Below are 22,398 nucleotides of genomic sequence, written 5' to 3' on the forward strand. Positions count from 1 at the left end.
TTGACATCTAACCCTCCACCCCACACCTGATAAGTAATTCAAGGAGACATTACTCTGAGGTTTAGTAAGGTGGGGGATTAAGAATTGACTAGTGAATTTAGCAATTTTGCCATTGGTGACCTTGCCAACAGTAGTTTCAGTGAACTGGAAAGGTCCCAAATTGATTGGAATGGGTTCAAGAGATTATAGGCAACTCTTCTGAAGAGCAAAAACATACCAGAGAATTGGGATAGATCAGGAGGATGGTATGGGGTTAAGAGTGGATTTTTTTTTAAAATGGAAGAAATCACAATGTATGTATGTATGTGTGCTAGTTGGAATGATCCAGTAGAGGCAAAAGTGATGATGTGAGAAAGGGTGGGGGGGGGTATGGCTAGAGAGATGTCCTTGAACAAGAAAGAGGGCGGGAACTTTTTAGTGATGCGGTACAGCTGTGTAGGTCAAGTTTTCCTTGACCCTCTCAGGGTCCCTGGCTGAGTCTGAAAACCTGACACAGATTAGCAGAAGAAAAGCATACACATTGATTTACTGTAAGTTTTATGGGACATGGGCACCTTCATATAGAAATGAAGACCTGTAGAAATGGTCATACCTGAGGGTTTTGCACAAGGTTTGATGAAGAGGGAGTAGGACTGTAGAAATATCATAGGACAAAGCGTATAAAGTAAGCGTAGTCACTGTGGGGAAACTTGGCAAGGCCTGTTTGTGTGCATTCTTCTGGGTAGCACTCCCGTCCTGGAGAGAAGGATGCTACTTTCCTTCTGGTATACAAAGGACATTTCTCACAAGAGGATCTTATGATGTGCTTCGGGAGAGAAGGCGAGGGGAATGTCAGAGAACTTCCTGCTCCTGCCATTTCCCCAAACTCCTTCAGCTTAAGATACTCAATATGCCAAACTGCCGTATTTTGGGCTACTGTGCTCTGAATCCTACTAGCTGGATCTTAAGCACAGATATTATTAAATATTAAATTATATAAATTTACAATTAAATGAACTATATTTAAAAAGGTAATAGGTATTCCAAACCCAGCCCTTCCAAATTGCATTACAGTCACCATTAACTTTATTTATTTATTTATTTATTTATTTATTTATTTATTTATTTATTTAAATGTTTATTTATTTTGAGAGAGAGAGAGAGAGCATGAGGGCGGGACCAGAGAGAGAGAGGGAGAGAGAGAATCTTAAGCAGGCTACACACCCAGCATGGAGCCCAACACGGGGCTCAATCCCATGACCCTGGGATCATGACTTGAGCTGAAATCAAGTCGGTTGCTTAACTGTCTGAACCACCTAGGGGCCCCTCACCATGATCTTTAAAGAAGGATTTTTTTGAGTATAGTTGACACAGTGTTACATTAGTGTCATGTGTACAACATAGTGATTTAACTTCTCCATACCTTATGCTATGCTCATCACAAGTGTAGCTATCATTTGCCACCATACATTATTGTTACAATATCATTGACTATATTCCCTGTGCTGTACCTTTTATTACGGTGACTTACTCATTCCTTAACTGGAAGCCTATATCTCCCATTCCCCTTCACCCATTTTACCCATCCCACCCCCACCCACCCACCCCCACTTTGCTCTGGCAACCATCAATTGGTTCTTTGTATTTATAGGTCTGATTCTGCTTTTTAAATTTGTTTATTAATTTTTGTTTAGATTCCACAATGAGTGAAATTATATAATTGTCTTTCTCAGTCTGACTTATTTCACTTAACATAATACTCTGTAGGTCCATCCATGTTGTCTCAAATGCCACAACCTCTTTTTTTTTTATGGCTGCATGATATCCCTGTGTGTGTGTGTGTGTGTGTGTGTGTGTGTGTGTGTGTGTGTGTACATGGCACATCTTCCTTATCCATTTGTCTATTGATGCACGCTTAGGTTGCCTCCTTATATTGGCCATTATAAATAATGCTGCAATAAACATAGGGTGCATATATCTTTCTGAGTTAGTGTTTTCATTTTGTTTGAGTAAATACCCAATAGTGGAATTATTGGATCATTTGGTATTTCTTTTTAATGTATGTTTATTTATTTATTTGAGAGAGAGAGAAAGACAGAGGGTAAGCAAGGGTAGGGGCAGAGAGAGAGGGAGACAGAATTCAAAGCAGGCTCCAGGCTCTGAGCTGACAGCACAGAGCCCATTGAGGTGCTCCAACTCACAAACTGTGAGATCGTGACCTGAGCTGAAGTCAGATGCTCAACAGACTGAGCCACCCAGGCCCCCCAATATGGTATTTCTATTTTTAATTTTTTGAGGAACCTCCACACTGCTTTCCACAGCAGCTGCACCCATTCACATTCCCACCAACAGTGTATGTACCATGCTGTTTTGATTACTATAGCTTTGTAGTAGATCTCGAAATCTGGAATTGTGATATCTCCAGGCTCGTTCTTATTTATCACGTTTGCATTGGCTCCATTAACTATGTTCTTGCAGTTACGTCTACTACATGTGGATTGTGGAAATGCCACACAGTAGTGCCTTCCTGCACTTGTCTTCCTAACCCCATGTTTTGTGACATCACATTGCTAGTTTGAAGTTGGCCGTGGTGGGAGTATTTACACAGCAGAAACTGCAATTGTTAGCAGTCATGGCCTTCTCTGGGTTGTTTTTTAATGTTTATTTATTTTTTGAAAGAGAGAGAGGGAGAGAGAGAGAAAGAGTGATCAGGGGAGAGGCAGAGAGAGAGAGTGAGTCACAGAATCCAAAACAGGCTCCAGGCTCTGAGGTGTCAGCACAGAGTCCAATGCAGGGCAAGACAACAAGATCACGACCTGAGACGACTGACGGACGACTGAGCCACCCAGGGGTCCCTGGTGTTTTTTTTTGTTTTTTTGTTTTTTAAAGGAGAGCTGTTGGTTAACCATTTGCTAGCCCACTGCTGGATTCAGTGGTCAAGTGGAGAAACTGGCCCTAAACTAAGTGCTGGCAGTTCACACACAAGAATAGGAGAGAGAGGTGCCTGGATGGGCCCAGTCAGTTAAGAGTCGGACTCTTGATCTCAGCTCAGGTCTTTTTTTTTTTTTTTTTGTCAGCTCAGGTCTTGATCTCAGGGTCATGAGTTCAAACCCTGTGTTTTTGCTGGGAGTGGAGCCTACTTAAAACAAAACGAAACAAAACAAAAAGTAGGAGAGAAGGCAGGGCATTTGGACAGGTGGGTAGATAGATGTGGTAGAGGCAGGTTTCCTATTTACTAAGTGAAAAAGGAAGCAAGGTAGTCGCCTGAGAATAAGGCTGGGAAGTGTTGGGGGTTTGAGGTGAGAAGACTGTGGGACAGTTAGTGGATTAGAGAAATGGAGGGTTTTTTTTGTTTGTTTTTTTTTGTCCAGCACCATTAAAAGGCCCCTGGAGGTTAGTGGTTATGAACTTAAAAGGAGGCCTGTTATATTGGGTGTAGATTTGCCTCCAGTCTCTTGCAAGGGTGGGAGTGAAGCTGTGAGTAATGGAGAGCTGGATTTACCCAAGTGTAAGATTTGTAACACCAGTATGACTGTGCGTGTCGGTGGCCAGCGAGATTATAAATTTATAAATGTCAGAGTCACCACCTCAGAGACCTTCCTCATTCATGCTAGCTAACATCGGGCCCCAGTCCCATAACCTTAATCCCTTATCCTGTCTGTTTTCCTGTTTTGTTCATTGGGTGTTACATAGCCGGGCTCACTCATCCCACCTGACAGCGGGGACCATGCCTGCCACAGTGCTTGGCGCGGAGTCTCTTTCCAGGAATATGTTGACTAACTTATTGAGTAAGTGGATTCACTTGCTCCTTCTTGCAAAATCTGTACAGGTCCGTGAAAAGCGGTCATATTCTTTTCGTGCGTCTTTGTAGCAACAAAGGCTTCATGGTGTTTCAACTTAAGGAGCATAGGAATTTCCTTACAGCGCCGGACGTGCCAAGCCACCGTTATTTCCCGAACACTCCCTGGGGATACGGGCAATTTTTACCGAATTTGAGACCCAATTTACAGCTTTTGAGGCGGCTGCCGGGATCGTGTGAGTCACGCAGTCGCTGACCTTTGTCACACCAGCCTCAGCAACACGGAGGGGGGTTAGATTACAAGCCAATCTCAGAGGGCGGGTGGTTGTTTCCATATTTATGATCCTTTTCTTAGGGCTGCTGAGTGCGAGGCTCAGGGGCGGGACGGCACCGGAGCTCAGGGCCAGGCCGCGGGGCGCGGAGCGGTGGGGTCACGGGCCCTGCTGGCAGGGCGGGCCGCTTCAGGTGCGCGCGGGCCCCAAGCCGCCGCAGCTGCGCCCCCCCCGCTCCACCCGCCGCCCACAAACCGCGGGGCGGAAGGGGGCGGGGCGCGACTGCCTGTCCGTTTCTCCGGGGGGGGGACAATAAAGTTTCGAAAGTTTGAAAAGGCAGGAAAAAAAAAAAAAAACAAACCCTCGCCCCTTCGGCGGGGCGGGTGTGGACGCCTGCGGCCCGGGGCGAGCCCGGCGCCCGGCGCGCGGGGATGGGGGTCACGGTGGACGTGCGCCAGGTGTACAAGTACCCCTTCGAGCAGGTGGTCGCCAGCTTCCTCCGAAAGGTACCCGCCCACTCCGGCCCGGACGCGCGGCACCCGGGAGCCCTGGCCCAGCCGTCCGCGCTCGGGGCGCCCGGCCCTGTCCGGGCCCCCGCCCCGACCCCCCGCGGGAGTTCCCCCCCCCACCCCTCCCCTTCTCGCGCTCCAGCTGCGGGGTTCGCTTCGGGATATGCAGGGCGGGGGTGGGAGTGGATTTCCTCCAGGGCTCCCCTTCGTGGTGCGCGGCGCCACGTTCACACCCTGTCCCAGAGTGGCAGGGAACGCAAGTTCTGGAGCCTGCTTGAGGCTGCACAGGACTTGTGGATCGTTCTAGTACCTCATGGACCCCTTAAAGCTAGTGGGGACCGCGGAAGCCATCACCCTAGGTTTCCCAGCATTGTGGCTCTATCATCCCAGTGGAGGTGGCTGTGGGACTTGGGGCAGATTGCTTACCCTCTCTGTGCCTTGGTTTTGTGATCTGTGAAATGGGGACATAATAGTACTAAGTGAAAGGGTTAGTTGCGAGGACTCAAGTGAGATAATTAATGGAAAGTCACTGATGGAAGGCCTCTAAAGTGTTGTAGTTGTTTCTGCTGCTCTAACTACACCCCAGTCTCGGTGTTCAGTGGCCCTCTTTTCTCAGGGCTCCTCCGAGGACTGTGCTCATGGTAATAGAAGGGGAAATTTCGTTGAGAAATTGAAAGCACCCAGGCCAGGGAGCTGGGACTCCTGGACTCTTGTCTGTCTCTGCCTTTAGTTCCTTCACTTGGTCAAGCGTCTGTTCTCTTCAGACGCAGTTTCTGCTTCTAAGAGTGTTGTATCAGAAGATACTTTAGGTTCCCCTTCAGCTTTCATGTTCTTAGACAAGGTTTGCCAGGCTTGTAACTTGCCTTGGGTAGCAGCCACCAAGCAGTGCACTCCTTATACAACCCACAAGCCATCAAAGGGAGATAAGGGGAGAGGAAGTTAAATTTTTTTTAAATTAGTGTTTGTTTATTTTTGAGAGAGCGCGCGCGCAGGACAGCGGGGGTGGGGGTGGGGGTGCTGTGTGCAGATACAGAATCTGAAGCAGGCTCCAGGCTCTGAGCTTTCAGCACAGAGCTCAACCCTGGGCTTGGATTCATGAATGACAAGATCATGACCTGAGCTGAAGTCAGTCGCTCAATGGAGTGAGCCACCCAGGTCCCGAGGAAGTTAATTTTTTAAGTGATAATACCTGACCTTCACATGAGGAGGTGATACAGTTCGGGACCCAAGCCAAGGATTGTAGGATGGTGTTGCCATAGAAGTCTTTTTTGGGGGAGAATGTCAGCTTGTTGATAGATCTTCAGTATCTAGAATAGTGCCTAGCAGCTAGTAGGTGCTCACTAAAAATCGGATAACTGATGAATGACTAAATGAATGAAAGCTTGAATTGTGGATCTAGTGTAGACTTTGCCTTAGGCCAGACTTCTGGGCCCAAAAGAGAAACAGCCAACTCTCCATTAAAAAAAAAAAAAATTATGTTTATTTACTTTTGAGAGAGAGGGAGACACAGAATCTCAAACAGGCTCCAGGCTCCGAGGTGTCAGCACAGAGCCTGAAGCGGGGCTCAAACCCACAAACTGTGAGATCATGACCTAAGCCGAAGTCAGACACTCAATCGACTGAGCCACCCAGGCACCCCATCAACTCTCCATTTTTTCTTAGGAAGTTGGGAGTGTGGATTCTCTAATGCCACTGCTGCCTTGGAATGCCTTCTGGATTGCACTCCTCAGGAGCTGATCTTTGCCTTGTCAGACCTGGAAGGGCACTTGATCCAGCTCAAAATCATTGACTATCTTCTCCAGCATTGGATAGTTACTGCTGCACATCTCTTTTTCTCTCATTAGATTCATGCCTGCAGAAGCACATAGCACAATGGCATGCTCTCTTTTAGAGAGTATTGTTCATGTGGTCATGCTTCTGGGCTGAATGCTTTTCTTCTTTGTACTGGGCTCGGTGCTAGGACACAACAGATAGACCCTCTTCGTGGGGCTGATGGTGTCTAGTAAGTGAGGCTGACGTTAATAAATGGCCAACATGGGGCGCCTGGGTGGCGCAGTCGGTTAAGCGTCCGACTTCAGCCAGGTCACGATCTCGCGGTCCGTGAGTTCGAGCCCCGCGTCAGGCTCTGGGCTGATGGCTCAGAGCCTGGAGCTTGTTTCCGATTCTGTGTCTCCCTCTCTCTCTGCCCCTCCCCCGTTCATGCTCTGTCTCTCTCTGTCCCAAAAATAAATAAACGTTAAAAAAAAAAATAAAAAAAAAATAAATGGCCAACAGATGAATACATACTTAAAATTGATGATATGTATTTACAGAGAAAGTTTATGTTACTGGGACCAAATATAGCGGGGAAGGCCTGCTAAGGTCCCGCAGGGTGGTCATGAGGAAAGGCTTTGTCAAACAAATGGCCTGTGTGAAATGATGGCTGATGTGTGAGTAGGACTTTCTCAGGCAAGGAGAGGGGGAGGAAGTGCTTTCATACATTATGGTATTTACCTCTTCCAGCAGCTGCAAGCAGTTAGGACTGACTTCCATTTCATTACGTAGAAAACCTGAGATTCAGAGGATTTGAGAATCTTTTCCAAGTTCCCATGGCCAGCAGCTGGGAGAGCCAAGATTTCAGCGCATCTGAATCCTAAGTCTACACCCTTAGTCCCCCAGACTGTGCTGCCTTCCACATAATAGGCATTCCGATGACTCCTGAGGGGATAAAATGTTCCAGAATCATCTTTGCTGTGCTCTTTATCCAATTTCAGTTTTCTTCTGTCTATTCTCAGGACTTATTTTATCTTGGTGGACCCGTTGTGCCTGATGTAGGGGTATAGCTTTGATGTGTGGTACAGTGAGAGAATATAGTGTCTCAGGTTTCTGTTGCTATGTAACAAATCACCCCTGTGATGCAGTGGATTAAAGCAGTGGTAGACCTTTCATTCTCATAATTCTGTTGACTGGGCTCAGCTGGGTGGTTTTTGTGTGCCAATGTCTTCTAGCTGAAGTCACTTAGCTGCATTCAGTTACAGTGTGGAAGATTGCTTGTAAAAAACTTGGCAAAGTGCCTGGCACATAGTAAATAAGGACTGAGGAGGATATTTTGGAAGGTAGAGTTTCAGGGAAAGGAAAGCATTTTCAGAAAAGACCTAGCAGTGGAATGATGTAAGCACTGCAGATGATACTACACTTCCATTCTTTCTTTTTTTAAAATTTATTTTTAAAAAATATTTATTTATTTTTGAGAGAGAGAGAGAGAGAGTGCGAGCAGGGGAGGGGCAGAGAGAGAGGGAGACACAGAATCTAAGGCAGGCTCCAGGCTCTGAGTTGTCAACACAGAGCTCAGTGCAGGGCTTGAACTCATGGACTGTGAGATCATGACCTGAGCCGAAGTCAGACGCTCAACCGGCTCAGCCACTCCTGAGCCCCATACACTTCCATTCTTTCTGTTCACAAAGCACTCCTTCAGAGAGTGCCATAGAGATCCCTGGAAGGGGCTACGTGAGTCACTAAATTATGAGATGTCAATAAATCCGTTTGCTGTGAGAATTTTCGCCTTACATTACTTGAAGCCATGAACTGGCTTTAAAAGCAGTTTTTGGGTGGCCTAGGGACACAGTTTTCACCAGTCTGTATCGGGCCCTAGTGCAAATTAAGAAGAGGTATCATCTAAAGGCAGAGAAACATAAATATATGATTTCACTCATAGGTGGAATTTAAGAAACACAACGAGCACAGAGGAAGGGGAGGAAAAATAAGAGAAAGAGAGGGAGGCACACCGCAAGATACTCTTAATTACAGAGAACAAACTGAGCGTTGCTGGAGGGGTGTGGGGATGGTCTAAATGGGCGATGGGCATTAAGGAGGGCACTTGTTGGGATGAGCACTGGGTGTCACATGTAAGTGATGAATCACTAAATTAGACTCCTGAAACCATTATTACACTCTATGTTAACTAACTTGGATTTAGATAAAATTGAAAAAAAAGAAAGAAAGAGGCACCATCTTACTGGTCGACCCCACGAGCTCCCAGTAAATGGGGCTAGTGGAAAGTAAATGGGGGCATTTATGCAAATTAGCCAGAATGGCTGTTACCCAATCAGGCTCTTGGGGTAGCCATAGAAATTGAGTAGGGCTGAGTGGGAGTTCCTGGCAAAGCTTTATTGGGTTGGCTCCAGCAGAAGGGAGACGGCACAGGGTCTGTAGGCTGGGTTCCCAAGGAGAGGTCTAGGAGGGTTTTAAGGAGGCCTAGGCTGAAAAGGGTGATGTCCAAATGTGTAGGGGTGGGTTTTTCTTTTGTTCTGTTTTTTTTTTTGGGGGGGGGCGGTGGCTTGTGCACTTAAAGGTCAATGCTTCTTGCTTCTTCTTGAGTTGCATGTCTAATTAGCGTGTTAAGTTCCTATCCCTGGGTGATTTTTAGTATTAGAATAAGGGGAAAACTCAGTGGAAATTCACCACTGGGTCTATCTTGGCTCAGGTGGTTGTGTTTTCACAGGGGAGTGTCCATCCCTTTTGGTGCTGGAAGGTTAGCACAGTGTCTGAACTGGATCAGACTCATTGAAAACTGGGTCATGGGGGCTTGTTTGGAGCTTGGGGCTTCTGGAATTTGGCCTTAGTTTCTGATGGCAAGCAGCACCTGCAGGCGATGCTAGAAGACTGGGTTATTGTGGCTTGTTAGCCATTTCCTGGGTGTGGGGGCACAAGTCTGGTGCCTGTTCTGTCTCAGCACTCCTTCCTCTAGGTGGCTGTAGCCCTGTGCCCACCGGCCTGCTAGATTGGAAGACCTTGTGCAGTGAGCAACATGCACAACTCTATACAGCAAACCTGCTGTCTTAATTTCATATCTGTGAAACAGCAATGCCATGCACCTTACCACCTATCTCCTAGGAGTGTTGTGAGGATCAAATGTGTAACAGTCTGACAAGCATTAGCTTTTTATAAGTGCAAGATAGTAAGAATGATCTTTTTGGCTAAACACACTTTTATATTTCTTTTAGTCTGTATGTATTTTTTTTTTTTCAAAGGAAGGCACTTGGCAGAAGGGACAATCATATGAGGATCTCTGGGAAGCATTTAATCTGATTTTTCACAATGGTATGTTTGAAGCTGCTTCAGCACTGAGAATGTTCTATTTTAAATAGAGTCTACTGATCTACGTCTTTTGGTATGTTAGGACTTGCCTTCCAAGTTATAATATACTACTATTTTTAAAACCTGAGGAATGTTTGCTCTTCTTACACCTGCCTGTTGGATACCACAGGCAAAATATTAGCTACATGCTTCCAAAGCTGAGTGGTACCTTGAAAACAAACACCGCAGAGTACTCTTTGTTCACGGAATATAGTGTTTCCCAATGAACTCTTATGTAGGTATGCTATGAAACCCAAAATGGTTTATTTATCAGATGCTAAACTGTAGTTTCCATGAGGTATATTGTCAGTGTGCCTGACAGTGTATTTTGGTTTCTTTCTTTGTATGATCTCTTACCTTTCTAGGTCTTCTCACTTATAGCTGTTTCCTTTCCTTTATTTAAAACCAGCTACAAAGAGAACACAAAGTTGCATTGATGAGTGTAGCAGTCTAGAAGCTCACTCATCTCTTACAAGCTCACGCCAGTCTGTTTACTGAGCTTGCGTTCACCAGTTAGATTCAAACACTTGTTCAGTTTTGTCTATTTGAAACTTAAAGTTATTAAAAAGGACCCAGAGGGCCTTTGTGTTGACTGGATTTTCTTGTTTATTCTCAAATAAGGCCAGAGACATTGAGTTTTTTGTACTATAGAGTTGTTCAGGTTAATTTTCTTTCTGTGCTGTAGGCCAAAGAATCATTGTGAATAGAGTGTGAGGTTCATGGGCTTACACTCTACCATTTATTCCTCATGCATCACAAGCACCCAAAGAGATCCTGGAACATAGTAGGTGCTCACCAAATCCTTGCTGAGTGGATAAGGAAATGCACTATTTAGGAATTTGGCCCTATGTGATTTCACACTGAAGTTGTTATGGGTCTCAGTAACATGTCCTTACTTAGGGTATTGTAATAAAATGGACAGATCAAAATAATTTCTTTGCTTCAACACAGCGGCCTCGGGTTTTATTTATTCTCGCCAGGAGCCTGATGTGCTGAACAAATGGTTTGAGTGTTTACCCTTACACTCATAAAGGCGATTTATGAATGGCTATTTCCATTTAGAGTAGAAAGTTGATTGGGCAATTAATAATGTTTCCATTTCTGATCCTATCTTTTCTCCCTTGCAAATCTGACACTTAGTTGTGTAGAACATCTCTTCCTGCAGAGCTCCTGAAATACTTGGGGTAAACCCATATTTCCAAAATCCATGTTTTGATGAATGATAAGCCTCGTTTAACATAATGGTTGTTTATCTTTTTACTTACGCTGTAATAGTCTTTCTTTTATCTTCCTATCCTCAATTCTCCTAGAAGAAGATTAGGTACGACACGAAGCAGAATGGTGCAAACGGGAAGAGTACGGGCTCTGACATCAGCCGGGGGGACCGAGTGCTTCTAGCTGTGTGAGTTTGGGCAAGTCAGCTCTTTTTCTATGCCTCGGTTTCCTCATCTCCAGAGTAAGATAATAGTCACTGTCTTCTGGAATTGTTGGGGGAAATTAAGAGGATAACGCACATAGTTGCATGCATTGGCACACAGTAGGTGCTTTTGAAGTACAGTACTTGTTAAAAATCTTGAGAGTAATACTAACAATAATAATTTCTTACATTTATTCCATGAACCTGAAAATAAAAAGCTGAGAGGAGTAGTCTGCAGAAACCTTTACCAACTTGGAGTAATAAAGAGAAGAAAAAACAGGAATAAAGGTGCACATTTGAATTCTGACTTGTTTTTTAAATGTTATTTAAATCATAAACTGTACTTGGAAACTTATCTATTGGTGGTTGTGGCTTAATAAGTTTATAAAAGATAGGATGATTCTTGGGGCACCTGGGTGGCTCAGTCGGTTAAGCGTCCGACTTCAGCTTAGGTCACGATCTTGCTGTCCATGAGTTCGAGCCCCGCGTCAGGCTCTGGGCTGATGGCTCAGAGCCTGGAGCCTGCTTCCGATTCTGTGTCTCTCTCTCTCTCTCTGCCCCTCCCCCGTTCATGCTCTGTCTCTCTCTGTCTCAAAAATAAATAAACGTTAAAAAAATTAAAAAAAAAAAAGATAGGATGATTCTTAACTATTAAAGTACTGGCAGTAAAACTTTTCCTAGGTCTACTAATGGACACTTATAGTAAGTTGGTGCATCTTTTTGCCTCTAGGAGATGAGATAAATAAAACATGGCCCCAACCCTCAAGGGGACAGAGGAAATACATTAGTTTTTGTGATAAATGCTTTCTCAGGGGCATGTTACAGATACAGAGTGTGAGGAAAGGATCCTATCTTTTTAAATAATATTTATTTATTTTTTTTTTAATTTTTTTTTCAACATTTTATTTATTTTTGGGACAGAGAGAGACAGAACATGAACGGGGGAGGGGCAGAGAGAGAGGGAGACACAGAATCGGAAACAGGCTCCAGGCTCTGAGCCATCAGCCCAGAGCCTGACGCGGGGCTCGAACTCCCGGACTGCGAGATCGTGACCTGGCTGAAGTCGGACGCTTAACCGACTGTGCCACCCAGGCGCCCCAAATATTTTATTTTTAAGTAATCTTGACACCCACCATGGGGTCGAACTCACAACCCTGAGATCACACACTCCACTGACTGAGCCAACCAGGCACCCCATTTTTAATTATTAATCTATGAGAGCTTTTAGAGTGCTTAGAAAGACTTTGTTGCCTTTTCAAAAATGTCAGTACTCTCTAGTACTTTCCTGACTCAATGCCTTCCCTAATGCTAGTAGGGAGGGATTGTCAGGAGTTCTTGTCACATGGACTCTGAATTGGGAAAGCATGAGCTTTGAAGTTTTATTCTAGGAAAAGAAATATCTTTTAATGATTTTTATTTTATTTATTTATTAAAAATTTTTTTTTATGTTTATTTTTGAGAGAGACAGAGTGTGGGTCGGGGAGGGGCAGAGAGAGAGAGGAGACACAGAATGAGAAGCAGGCTTCAGGCTCTGAGCTGTCAGCACAGAGCCCGATGTGGGGCTCGAGCCAAAGTCGGATGCTCAGCCGACTGAGCCAGGTGCCCCTGTTCTAGTGATTCTTTTTTTTTTTTTTAACGTTTATTTATTTTTGAGACAGAGACAGAGCATGAATGGGGAAGGGTCAGCGAGAGAAGGAGACACAGAATCTGCAACAGGCTCCAGGCTCTGAGCTGTCAGCACAGAGCCTGACGCGGGGCTCGAACTCACGGACCGCGAGCTCATGACCTGAGCTGAAGTCGGATGCTCAACCGACTGAGCCTCCCAGGCACTCCTCTAAAGACTCTTAAATCATCACCTACCTATATTTAGTTTGCAGATGGATACTAGGAGTATGCTTTAATACCACACCACAGTAAATTGCAAGATAAGCACTGAAGTCCTGAAACTGAATTTTAAAAAATGTAGCCTTTCATTCTTCATCAGCAAGAAACTGCTACTATTTATTGAGAACCTGCATGATGCCAGGTGTTACGCTTTACATAAAATTGTTCCCTTTAATTTCTGTGACAACTCTCTGAGATGGATTTTTTCCCCCTATTTTCACAGATGGAGAAACTAAGGCAGGCTGAGATTAAAGCATTTTGCCCAAGACTCTCACAGATGGGTTTCAGACTGAAGTCTCTTGGGTTTTAAAACTCAGTTGTTTCCAACATTCTGTATTTTCATTTTAACTTTGTTTTTTTTTCTTAAGTTTTCATTTAGAAATACAGTTGACCCTAAACAACATGATGTTTAGGGACACTGGCCCCCACACAATTGAAAATCTGCATCTATGTGACTTTAGACCCCCCCCCCCCAATTTAACTACTAGTAGCCTGCTGTTGACTGTAAACCTTACAGATGAAATGAACAGTCAATTAACACATATCTTGTATGTTATATATATATTATATACTGTATTTTGATGGTTGGAGAGCTAGAGAAAAAAATGTTGAGAAAGGCATAAGGATGCATTTACAGTACTGTCCTGATTGGAAAAAACCCACATGGAAGTGGACCCACACTGTATAAACCCCTGTTGTTCAAGGCTCAACTGTAATTTGACTTAAAAAATGTTGCAAAACAAAGAATTCCAGGGTAGCCTTTACCCAGCTTCCCCAAACCACTGTGTAGTTTTTAAAGCCAGGGAATTAGCATTGATAAAATGTTAACTGATCTACAGACTTTATTCCGATTTGGCAGTAGTCAACTAATAGCATTTTTTCCAGTCTAGGAGTCAGTCCAGGAACCCACATTGCATTTAGTTGTCCTGTCTTAGTCTCCCCCAGTGTGGGACAGATCCTCTATTTTTTAAATTTCCGGACCGACCCTGGCACTTTTGAAAGTGTACTGGTCGGTTATTTTGTAGACTTTTTATCTTTAAATGCATCTGGTTTATGTATGCATTTAATGTTGAGATATGAGGCTTTTCCTTTGTGTCACAATTATAAGCTATTTCTTTCAAAGAAACTTCACTGTGTTATTGCCAATTATTAGGACATTTTTGAATGAAGAAAGGTGATGTGACGTCGTTGGCCTTTGTTTAGAATCATAACTTGTCCCAGGCAGAACGGCCTTGCGTGTCCTCTGGTGGTCCATCGCCCTGGCTCCAGAGACGGCAGCATCATGGGGTGTGTGTCTGCTTGTCCTTTGTTCTTTCTGCTTCATCATCCCATTGTCCTGAAAGGCCGATGCACAAGCATTCAGAAATGTATTGACTTAAAGATGTTTTGTCCTTGAACATTGAAATTTTGGATAATCGATGATTCATTTGATCTTTGTATGAAATCAACTTTGCTTTCCTCTAAGATAGACTATTGCATGTAGGTCATAAAGGAAACTTGGCACAGTCCCTGGTGATGTTTTTGTTTAACTAAAATGCCACATCTCTTTTCTGCAGCTCCCCTGCTTTGCATGTGGATGTTTGGAAGCAGCCTGAGGAACAAAGATTCTCATAATGCTTATGAAACAGAAATGTTAACATACAGACTTATTTTAGGTCCTCTTGGCCTTTGTAGGACTAACACAGCTCTGTGCTTCCTTGTGCTCTCTTGGATGCCATTTAGAAGTTGGTACACAATGGCTCCTTTGGAGGTCATTGACTCTTTTTTGGGAGGGGGTATTATAAAAGGCAGGCATTAACTTCTGAGCCTTTTGGAAAGTTGGTATTTTAAAAAGTCCTTACTCTTAACAGTAAGCTTTATGAAAGCTTGTATAATTTTCCCTTGTAAGTAAGAAAGGTAAATAACTATATCGTCATGAAACTCTTCCCACAAATAGAGTGACTGTTAATTCCTGTAATTGGATGGACTCCATTTTTTGGCCTCTCACTTTTCATAGCTCTGTGTTTGTCTTAATGTGTATTTTCTCTTTTTACCCAGTGTTTTGCAGTTTTTGGCCTCTAACCTTTTATTTATTTACTTATTTAGGCCTCTTACCCATTGATGTGTAAAAAGTAATTGAAAGCAAGGTATATGACAATGTAGAAGAGTCTCCATTTTACCCTTGTTAGACTGTGGTATTTGCAATAGATTTGTATCTCAGGAAAAGGAAAAGGAGTTAGTTTACACATTTGGTAAAGAACGTAAACTCATGAATAAGTTCAAAATGAAGTGAAGTATACCTTGGAAGATCCCTTAAGTCAGCCAGAATATATGGCATATGTGGTGACTGTACACAGCCCCCCGTGTGGTAATTATTTTTGTGAGACTGCAGCTTATGATCCACTGAGCCAGGTTCAGAGATGGCACGCATTTTGGGCAGATACCTGGGTGTTCACACCACTTTGCTTCCATGAGAGTCCCCAGCGTGGAGTGGGGATTGGAAAATCCGTGTGACCCTGTTTATGCCATTGCCATTATGCCTTTCATGCAGAGACTCCTTATCTTAATAGTTGTTGATTGGTTTATTCATTTGGGGAAGTACTAAATGAGATAATACATATGGCAGGCTCTAATACAGGCATGGGCATAGTAGAACAGTGCATACTCAGTAAGTCTTTGATGGCCTTAATCCTGACCTAGCTTGATCTGTTCCAGTGTCACACCGCATTGGAAAAAATGTCCAGAGAAACCTGTCCACTGCTTCCTGCCTTCCCAAATTGGCATTCCTGTTGATGACCGTCTTTGAGAGCGTTCCCTCTCTCAACCCCTTGTGAACCAGAGTTCAGAAAAATGTTCGTGAATTAAATCATGAATATTCAAGTTACCACAAGGTGGCGTCAGATCATTTCAAGTAATGCCAGATAGGGGGAGCCTCAACATAATAAATCTTTCATTTTAAAAAAGTTAAAATATATGCCTTTCATGTCATGGTATTTAGTTATTGTAAACAAACCTCTCATTTCTTTTCCCATTCATGATCTCTTGTGTTTGGCTAATAAAACCTTCATTTTACTTGTTATTTACAAGCATTGTCTGTTGAGTGACCCTTAAGTATTTTATGATGACACCTTTCCACAATTTCTCATCTCCTTATTATCCCTTAGTTTGATTTATTTTCTCCTGATATGTTTATTTTTTTCTTGTTTTTTTTTCCCCAACTAACACGTAAACTCTGTAAGAGGCTGCAATTTTATTTCATTACTATATCCTCAGTGCCTAGAACAGTGCCTGGCATGGTAGGTACTCAAAACCTCTTAAATGAAGAATTTTCACTATTGTTTCAGTCAATGCTCTTTGGCTTAATAAGAAAATCTTAAAATTATGTTAAAGTGTGAAGTTTCTGAGTTCATAATCTTTGGGAATTTTACTGATAATTTAGTGAAGCAATTAGAACTTGAAAGCTTTTATCAGTCTCCTCCTCTGGTGGTTACATTTCAGATCTCCTCCATAATTTAGTAATCTTCCTACAACTTACAGTGTATTTGTAATATTCATTCAGGGTGTATTGATGAATGCAAAACGAACAGACTAGGACTAGTCAAGGAAATACTTTCAGACTTGCATTTTATCGTGGGACAAAAGTTTCTATTCACACACACAAACACACAATTCAAGGGATCTGTGTGAAGCTCAGATACCTTCCTTGCTTGAGGGGTGCTCTGTAAGTGAGGCCCCTTGCAAGGAACAGAATAGCTAAACCTCATCCTACCTAATGGACACTATCTGAAAGTTAAACTTCAAGAAAGCAGTGGCCATAATTTTGAGCATTTTTTTCTGGAGCAAAAATGAATGAATGAATGAATGAATACTTAAAACTCAGTTTTTTTGATTACTCATCAAGATTGCAGTTGCCAGGATGGGCATGATGAAGTGTCAAGGCTACTGAGGGCTGACCAGAGAGAACTGATCATCTGTTCCCTTCATAGATCATTCTCCAAACAAAATAAGGTTTATTTTCTAACTTGGCCCCCTAGGGAGCGAGGTTCATCTTCCTAATCGTTCATTCATTCAGCAAAAATTTATTGAGTGCCTACTATATGTCATACACTGTGCTAGTGGCAGAGATACAGGAGTGACTGAAATAGATCATATTCCTGTTCTCATAGAGTCTCTGTTCTCATCCAGTGTCTTTTGGGGCCACAGATATCTTTAATAACGTAGGTAATGGACCCTTTTCTGTGAAATCAGTTAGCCCACCCCCGGGGGGGGGGGGGGGGGGGGGGGGGGGGGGGGCAGGTACCTGTGTGAGATATGGGAGACCCACACCCTGGGTAACATATACCACTTCCTGGGGTTCCAGAGACTTGAAGCTCAAGTTCATCAAGTAGAAGGCCCCCTTTTCCTGCTCTTCAGCCTTTTCACTGCTCTCCTTCCCCTTCGGCACTTGTTGATGTCTTGGATAAGACTTCCTGTCATTTTCTTTGCAGGTTTGATCACATGATGAAGCAGTGTAAGTCTTTGGGCAAAGAGCCCAAGGAGTGCTCTGCAGGCTTGGACCAGGCGCCCCCTTGTCTTATGGGGAAGTCACTTTCACCCCTGAAGTCTTTCTCTTTGCACCTGAGCAATAGAAAGGGTTGGATTTCAGTAATTCTGAGGTCATTCAAGGGTAGGTTAGGTAGGCAGGTTTAGAAGGCAATAGAAAATATCTGTGGGTAGATTATAATCTCAGTGCTAACTAGCTGGGTGATTTTGAGCAGATTACTTAGTTTATGCGGGCCTTATTTTTCACATGTGAAAGGGAAAAAGCAGTATTTACCTCATTGTATTGTTTTGAGAATTAAAATGAAATAATGTATGTAAACTGCCTGTGACAAAAATGATAGCTTTTGCCAGCCTTCTTTTATCCAAATTGTCTTTCTGGGCAATTAATAGATAAATGATCATTGAGCACCTGGAGTAGACTACTTCTGATTATTTTCCTCTGATGCTAAACCAGCTGCCAGGCAGTAGTACCCAATCATAGTGGAAGGTTCACTGTGTATTAGGCCTGGTTTAATTTCACGCCTCTCCCACTAACTAGCTGGGTGACCCTAAACTCTAACCTTTACCCAGTTTCTGTTTCTGGCAGATGAAGTAATGATAACATATGACCCAGCCACAGCAGAGAAGCTGTTTTGGGATTTAAACAAGGTTATGTAGGGGCACCTGGGTGGCTCAGTCAGTTGAGCATCCAACTCTTGATTTTGGCTCAGGTCACAATCTCATCGTTTGTGAGATCGAGCCCCACGGCAGGCTCCATGCTGACAGCATGGAGCCTGCTGGGGATTCTCTCTCTCTCTCTCTCTCTCTCTCTCTCTCTCTCTCTCTCTGCACCCATCCCCCCACCAACCCCCCTCTCGAAATAAATAAACTTAAAAAAATAAACAAGAACGTGTAAGTGAGTAAAGCATGTAGCACAGTGCCTGCTACCAAGGACACTCTTCATTTAGGCCAGGCTGGTTCCATACTAATAGTAATACTTATTAATTAGATTAACCTCACCCTCCCTTCTCTGCCCAGGGCTGTGTTGGATCTAAAGGTTTCCCCTGGATTTATACAAGTTGAATTCATGATAGCTTCTTACTTATATAGGCCCAAGTAGTACAACGAAGGGCCTTGATTGAAAACTGGCCTTAGAGTTGCTTGGAAAATATTTACCGTTCCTGCAAATAACTGTGGTTACTATGAGGTAGTTCATTTTGGTGAAGGATGAATGGTAATTCTTCTTTATGTGTTTTCATTTAGTATCCCAACCCCATGGATAAAAATGTCATCTCTGTAATAACTGTGGAGGAAAAAAGAGGTAAGTTCTCTGAATATACCTCACTTCAGTGATGATCATTAAGTAATAGTGATGTTTGTCAAGGTGTGTGTGTGTGTAGCCTATTTTTCTTTTTTCTTTTTTTAAGTTTATTTTTTATTTTGAGAGAGAGACAGAGAGAGTGAACGGGAGAAGGGCAGAGAGAGGGAGAGAGAGGGAATCCTACGCAGACTCCACACTGTCAGCGCAGATCCAGATGTGGGGCTTGAACTCACAAACTGTGAGATCATGACCTGAGCTGAGATCAAGAGTCGGACGCTTAACTGAGTGAGCCACCCAGGCACCCCAGCCTATTACCTTTTAAACAGATATGAGAACAGGTGTATTTCTGTATTTGAGGTGACAGAGAAGAATACCCAGCATTTAAAGCAGCAGTAGAAGTCTTGTTTAATATGCTTTTGTCACTCAATTAATGACTGATGACAATAGTAACAGCCAACATTTCTGAGCACTGAATATGTGCCAGGCACTCTTATTAACTCCTTTAATCTGCAGAATAATGTTTGGGATATGTATTATTATTACTGCCTTTTAATGTATGAAGAAATCAAGGTACTGAGAGGTTAAATAAATTGCCCAAGGTCACATGACTATATCCCTATAATATATTCATGTACCATTGTATATACGACAAAACATTTGTGATTAGTAGCATGTATGTAAGATGTGATTGTAAAGTGATTATATTATAGAATATGATTCCATATTGACCAGCGCAGGGGTGGGCCAGCTATGCTTGTCCTGCTTGAATTTGTGAATAAAGTTTTATTGACATACAGCCGTGCCCACTTGTTTACATATCTTCTATGGCTTCTTCTTGGCGACAAGAGCAGAGTTAAGTTGTTGCAACAAGACTGTTCATACCATAAAGCATAAAATATTTACCATTTGGCCTTTTACAGGAAAGGTTTATTCACCCCTAGACTAGAGCGTAGGAGTCTCCACTGCTCTCTGTCATTTGTATTTCCCTGGAATAATTTTTCACTGTCATTGCCTGGACTTGAGAACTGGGCCACATAGGAAGTTTTGGTGAGGCACATAATCAGTATGTAAACATTTGGAGACACCCAGGCCCACTTCTGACACACTCTTGAGCCTTCTGAGAAAATGTGTGAGATGCCACTGTTTGTTACGTGACTCTGAAGTCTTCTCTGTGCTTGGTAAACACAAAAACTGTCTTTTGCTTGTGAAGGTATTTTCTTTGTGTCCATACTCTATTAATAGATTTTAGAAAACATTTTTTTCATGTGTCTGCACTCAGTGTGAGAGAAACTTGTAATGGGGCATCAGAGAAATCTGGTTCCAAGCCTTGATTTTGTTACTCCCTGCATGACCTACCTTCTTCGAGGCTCTGTTTCTTCGCTTATTAAATGGGAAAATAATATTAATCCTGCTTTAGGTTGTTATGAAGATCAAATGAAAGAACAATATGTGTATTCCAAAGTGGTATAGGAACATTAATTATGATTTATACCATTGACGGGAGCATCGTTGCCTGCAGGAGTGGCTAGTCCATTTTAAGTGGATGTGCTGCAAACATTGGATAAGCTGGCTGAAGGAAGGCCAGTGGGCAGGAGACAAACCCACTCCTCACCCTGTCAGTGGCTTCTGGGCAGTCTGGATGTTTGCATTGTCTGGGCTGCTATAGCCAGAGATTTGAGAAACCCTACAGGAGCTTGGCTGAGTCGCAGTAATTTACAGGCCAAAAGAGAATACTTCAGAGTTTATTTTTTTCTATGACTTGGACTCCCCTTTTCTTAATTCACATTTATTGTGTGCTTTTTACATTTTTGGAAACTCTGTTCCAAAACAGAGTAGTGCCAGTCACAGGGAATCTGTTTCTTTATGAGTGAAGACTTTGGCTAATATAATTAATTGTAGGTTTACATTGGGTACCTAGAAATCTGTGCTTGAAAACATGTTTGGTGCAGAATGTGGCAGAATCAGATTCTCCACATTCTTGTGAAAACATCTGTATTGGATTTGAGCAGAGGTCTCATTGGCCCTTGTCATTGGAGTGTTGACATTGATAATCCAGAGTAGTGAACAGTTTGTGATTCTTTCTCTCTGACTTTAGAGCATGCAGAGTGAGTAGCTGCCTCACCCTTATTCCTTGATTACAGATAAGTGTATTTGGAATGATTTGGCCCAGAAAAGTGGTCAGGGATACTGAGTTTTGAGTTAAACATTTTTCTCTAGGAATTCTACATAGAGAAAACTGACATCAAAATGAAAAGTTTTGTTGACATTAGGATAGGAGTACATATCCTTAAAACATTTTTTGAGTGTAAAAATTTTCTGTTTCTAGATGTGTCAACAGGGATCATCTATAGAAAGAGGATTGCAGTCTGTCAGAATGTGGTTCCAGAAATTTTAAGGAAGGTAAATTCATTTTAAAATTTAATCAGATTTGGTGTGACACTGGGTGATTTTCACACAGTCCTGGAAAGAGATGGCATTTTCTGATGTCCAGGCGTGTTAGAACTTTCCCAGTTGGACCTCACAGCTCCTCAGAGGAAGAAAGCACTCTCATATCTACACCTCAGTTTTGGCAGATGCCACGGGAGATAATTTTTTTCCCCCCTCCTGTTTCTGCTTCTCTTTTGTGGAGGGCTCTTAGTGGACATAGAGATGGTCTACAATTATTTTATTTTATATATTTTTTCAATATATGAAATTTATTGTCAAATTGGTTTCCATACAACACCCAGTGTTCATCCCAACAGGTGCCCTCCTCACTACCCATCACCCACCCTCCCCTCCCTCACACCCCCATCAACCCTCAGTTTGTTCTCAGTTTTTAAGAGTCTCTTATGCTTTGGCTCTCTCCCACTCTAACCTCTTTTTTTTTTTCTTCTCCTCCCCCATGGGTTTCTGTTAAGTTTCTCAGGATCCACATAAGAGTGAAAACATATGGGATCTGTCTTTCTCTGTATGGCTTATTTCACTTAGCATCACACTCTCCAGTTCCATCCACGTTGCTACAAAGGGTCATATTTCATTCTTTCTCATTGCCACGTAGTACTCCATTGTGTATATAAACCACAATTTCTTTATCCATTCATCAGTTGATGGACATTTAGGCTCTTTCCATAATTTGGCTATTGTTGAGAGTGCTGCTATAAACATTGGGGTACAAGTGCCCCTATGCATCAGTCCTCCTGTATCCCTTGGGTAAATTCCTAGCAGTGCTATTGCTGGGTCATAGGGTAGGTCTATTTTTAATTTTCTGAGGAAACTCCACACTGCTTTCCAGAGGGTCTACAATTATTTTAAAGGTGTCTTGGACATTTTGCAGGAAGTGACCATGTTTTCTCATCTGTCTGTGGTTAGATAAGACTCTTAGATAAGAATGATCAGAAGTAAACAGATGGTAAATATTTAGTCTCATCTTCAGCAAGGAAGATAAAAGCTTCAGATTCTATGTCACTGTCAGAGAATACAGTTATTTCAGGGACTATAATCTTCTCAGTGCTCTCTCTAAGTCTTTTTGTGTGTATTTCTGTAAAGTAATGGTGGTGATGTTGAAATCTTCATGATAGCAAGTTGTTTTCTCTCTTTGAAATCCTTAAGCATTCTGGTGA

The 22,398-nt window shown here is 42.8% G+C and overlaps 1 protein-coding gene across 7 annotated transcripts in view; it reads left to right on the forward strand.

Moving 5' to 3' along the window:
• Positions 1-4,398: 4,398 nt before the first annotated feature.
• PRELID2 (PRELI domain containing 2) overlaps positions 4,399-22,398 on the forward strand; it is a 191,884-nt gene continuing 173,884 nt past the window's right edge. The window contains exons 1-6 of one of the 7 annotated variants that reach the window (XM_040453810.1): positions 4,450-4,556; positions 9,569-9,638; positions 10,985-11,076; positions 11,310-11,379; positions 18,739-18,796; positions 21,123-21,196. In XM_040453810.1, coding sequence (XP_040309744.1) covers positions 18,751-18,796; positions 21,123-21,196 — 120 coding nt within the window. In that variant the 5' untranslated portion in view covers positions 4,450-4,556; positions 9,569-9,638; positions 10,985-11,076; positions 11,310-11,379; positions 18,739-18,750. Of the gene's footprint in view, positions 4,557-9,568; positions 9,639-10,984; positions 11,077-11,309; positions 11,380-18,738; positions 18,797-21,122; positions 21,197-22,398 lie in introns of all 7 variants that reach the window. The other 6 variants (XM_040453804.1, XM_040453818.1, XM_040453823.1 and 3 more) reach the window with 6 other exon arrangements.

Source organism: Herpailurus yagouaroundi, unplaced genomic scaffold (assembly GCF_014898765.1).
Source record: "Herpailurus yagouaroundi ecotype Mexico unplaced genomic scaffold, PumYag 29, whole genome shotgun sequence".
In the NCBI taxonomy this organism is placed as follows: domain Eukaryota; kingdom Metazoa; phylum Chordata; class Mammalia; order Carnivora; family Felidae; genus Herpailurus; species Herpailurus yagouaroundi.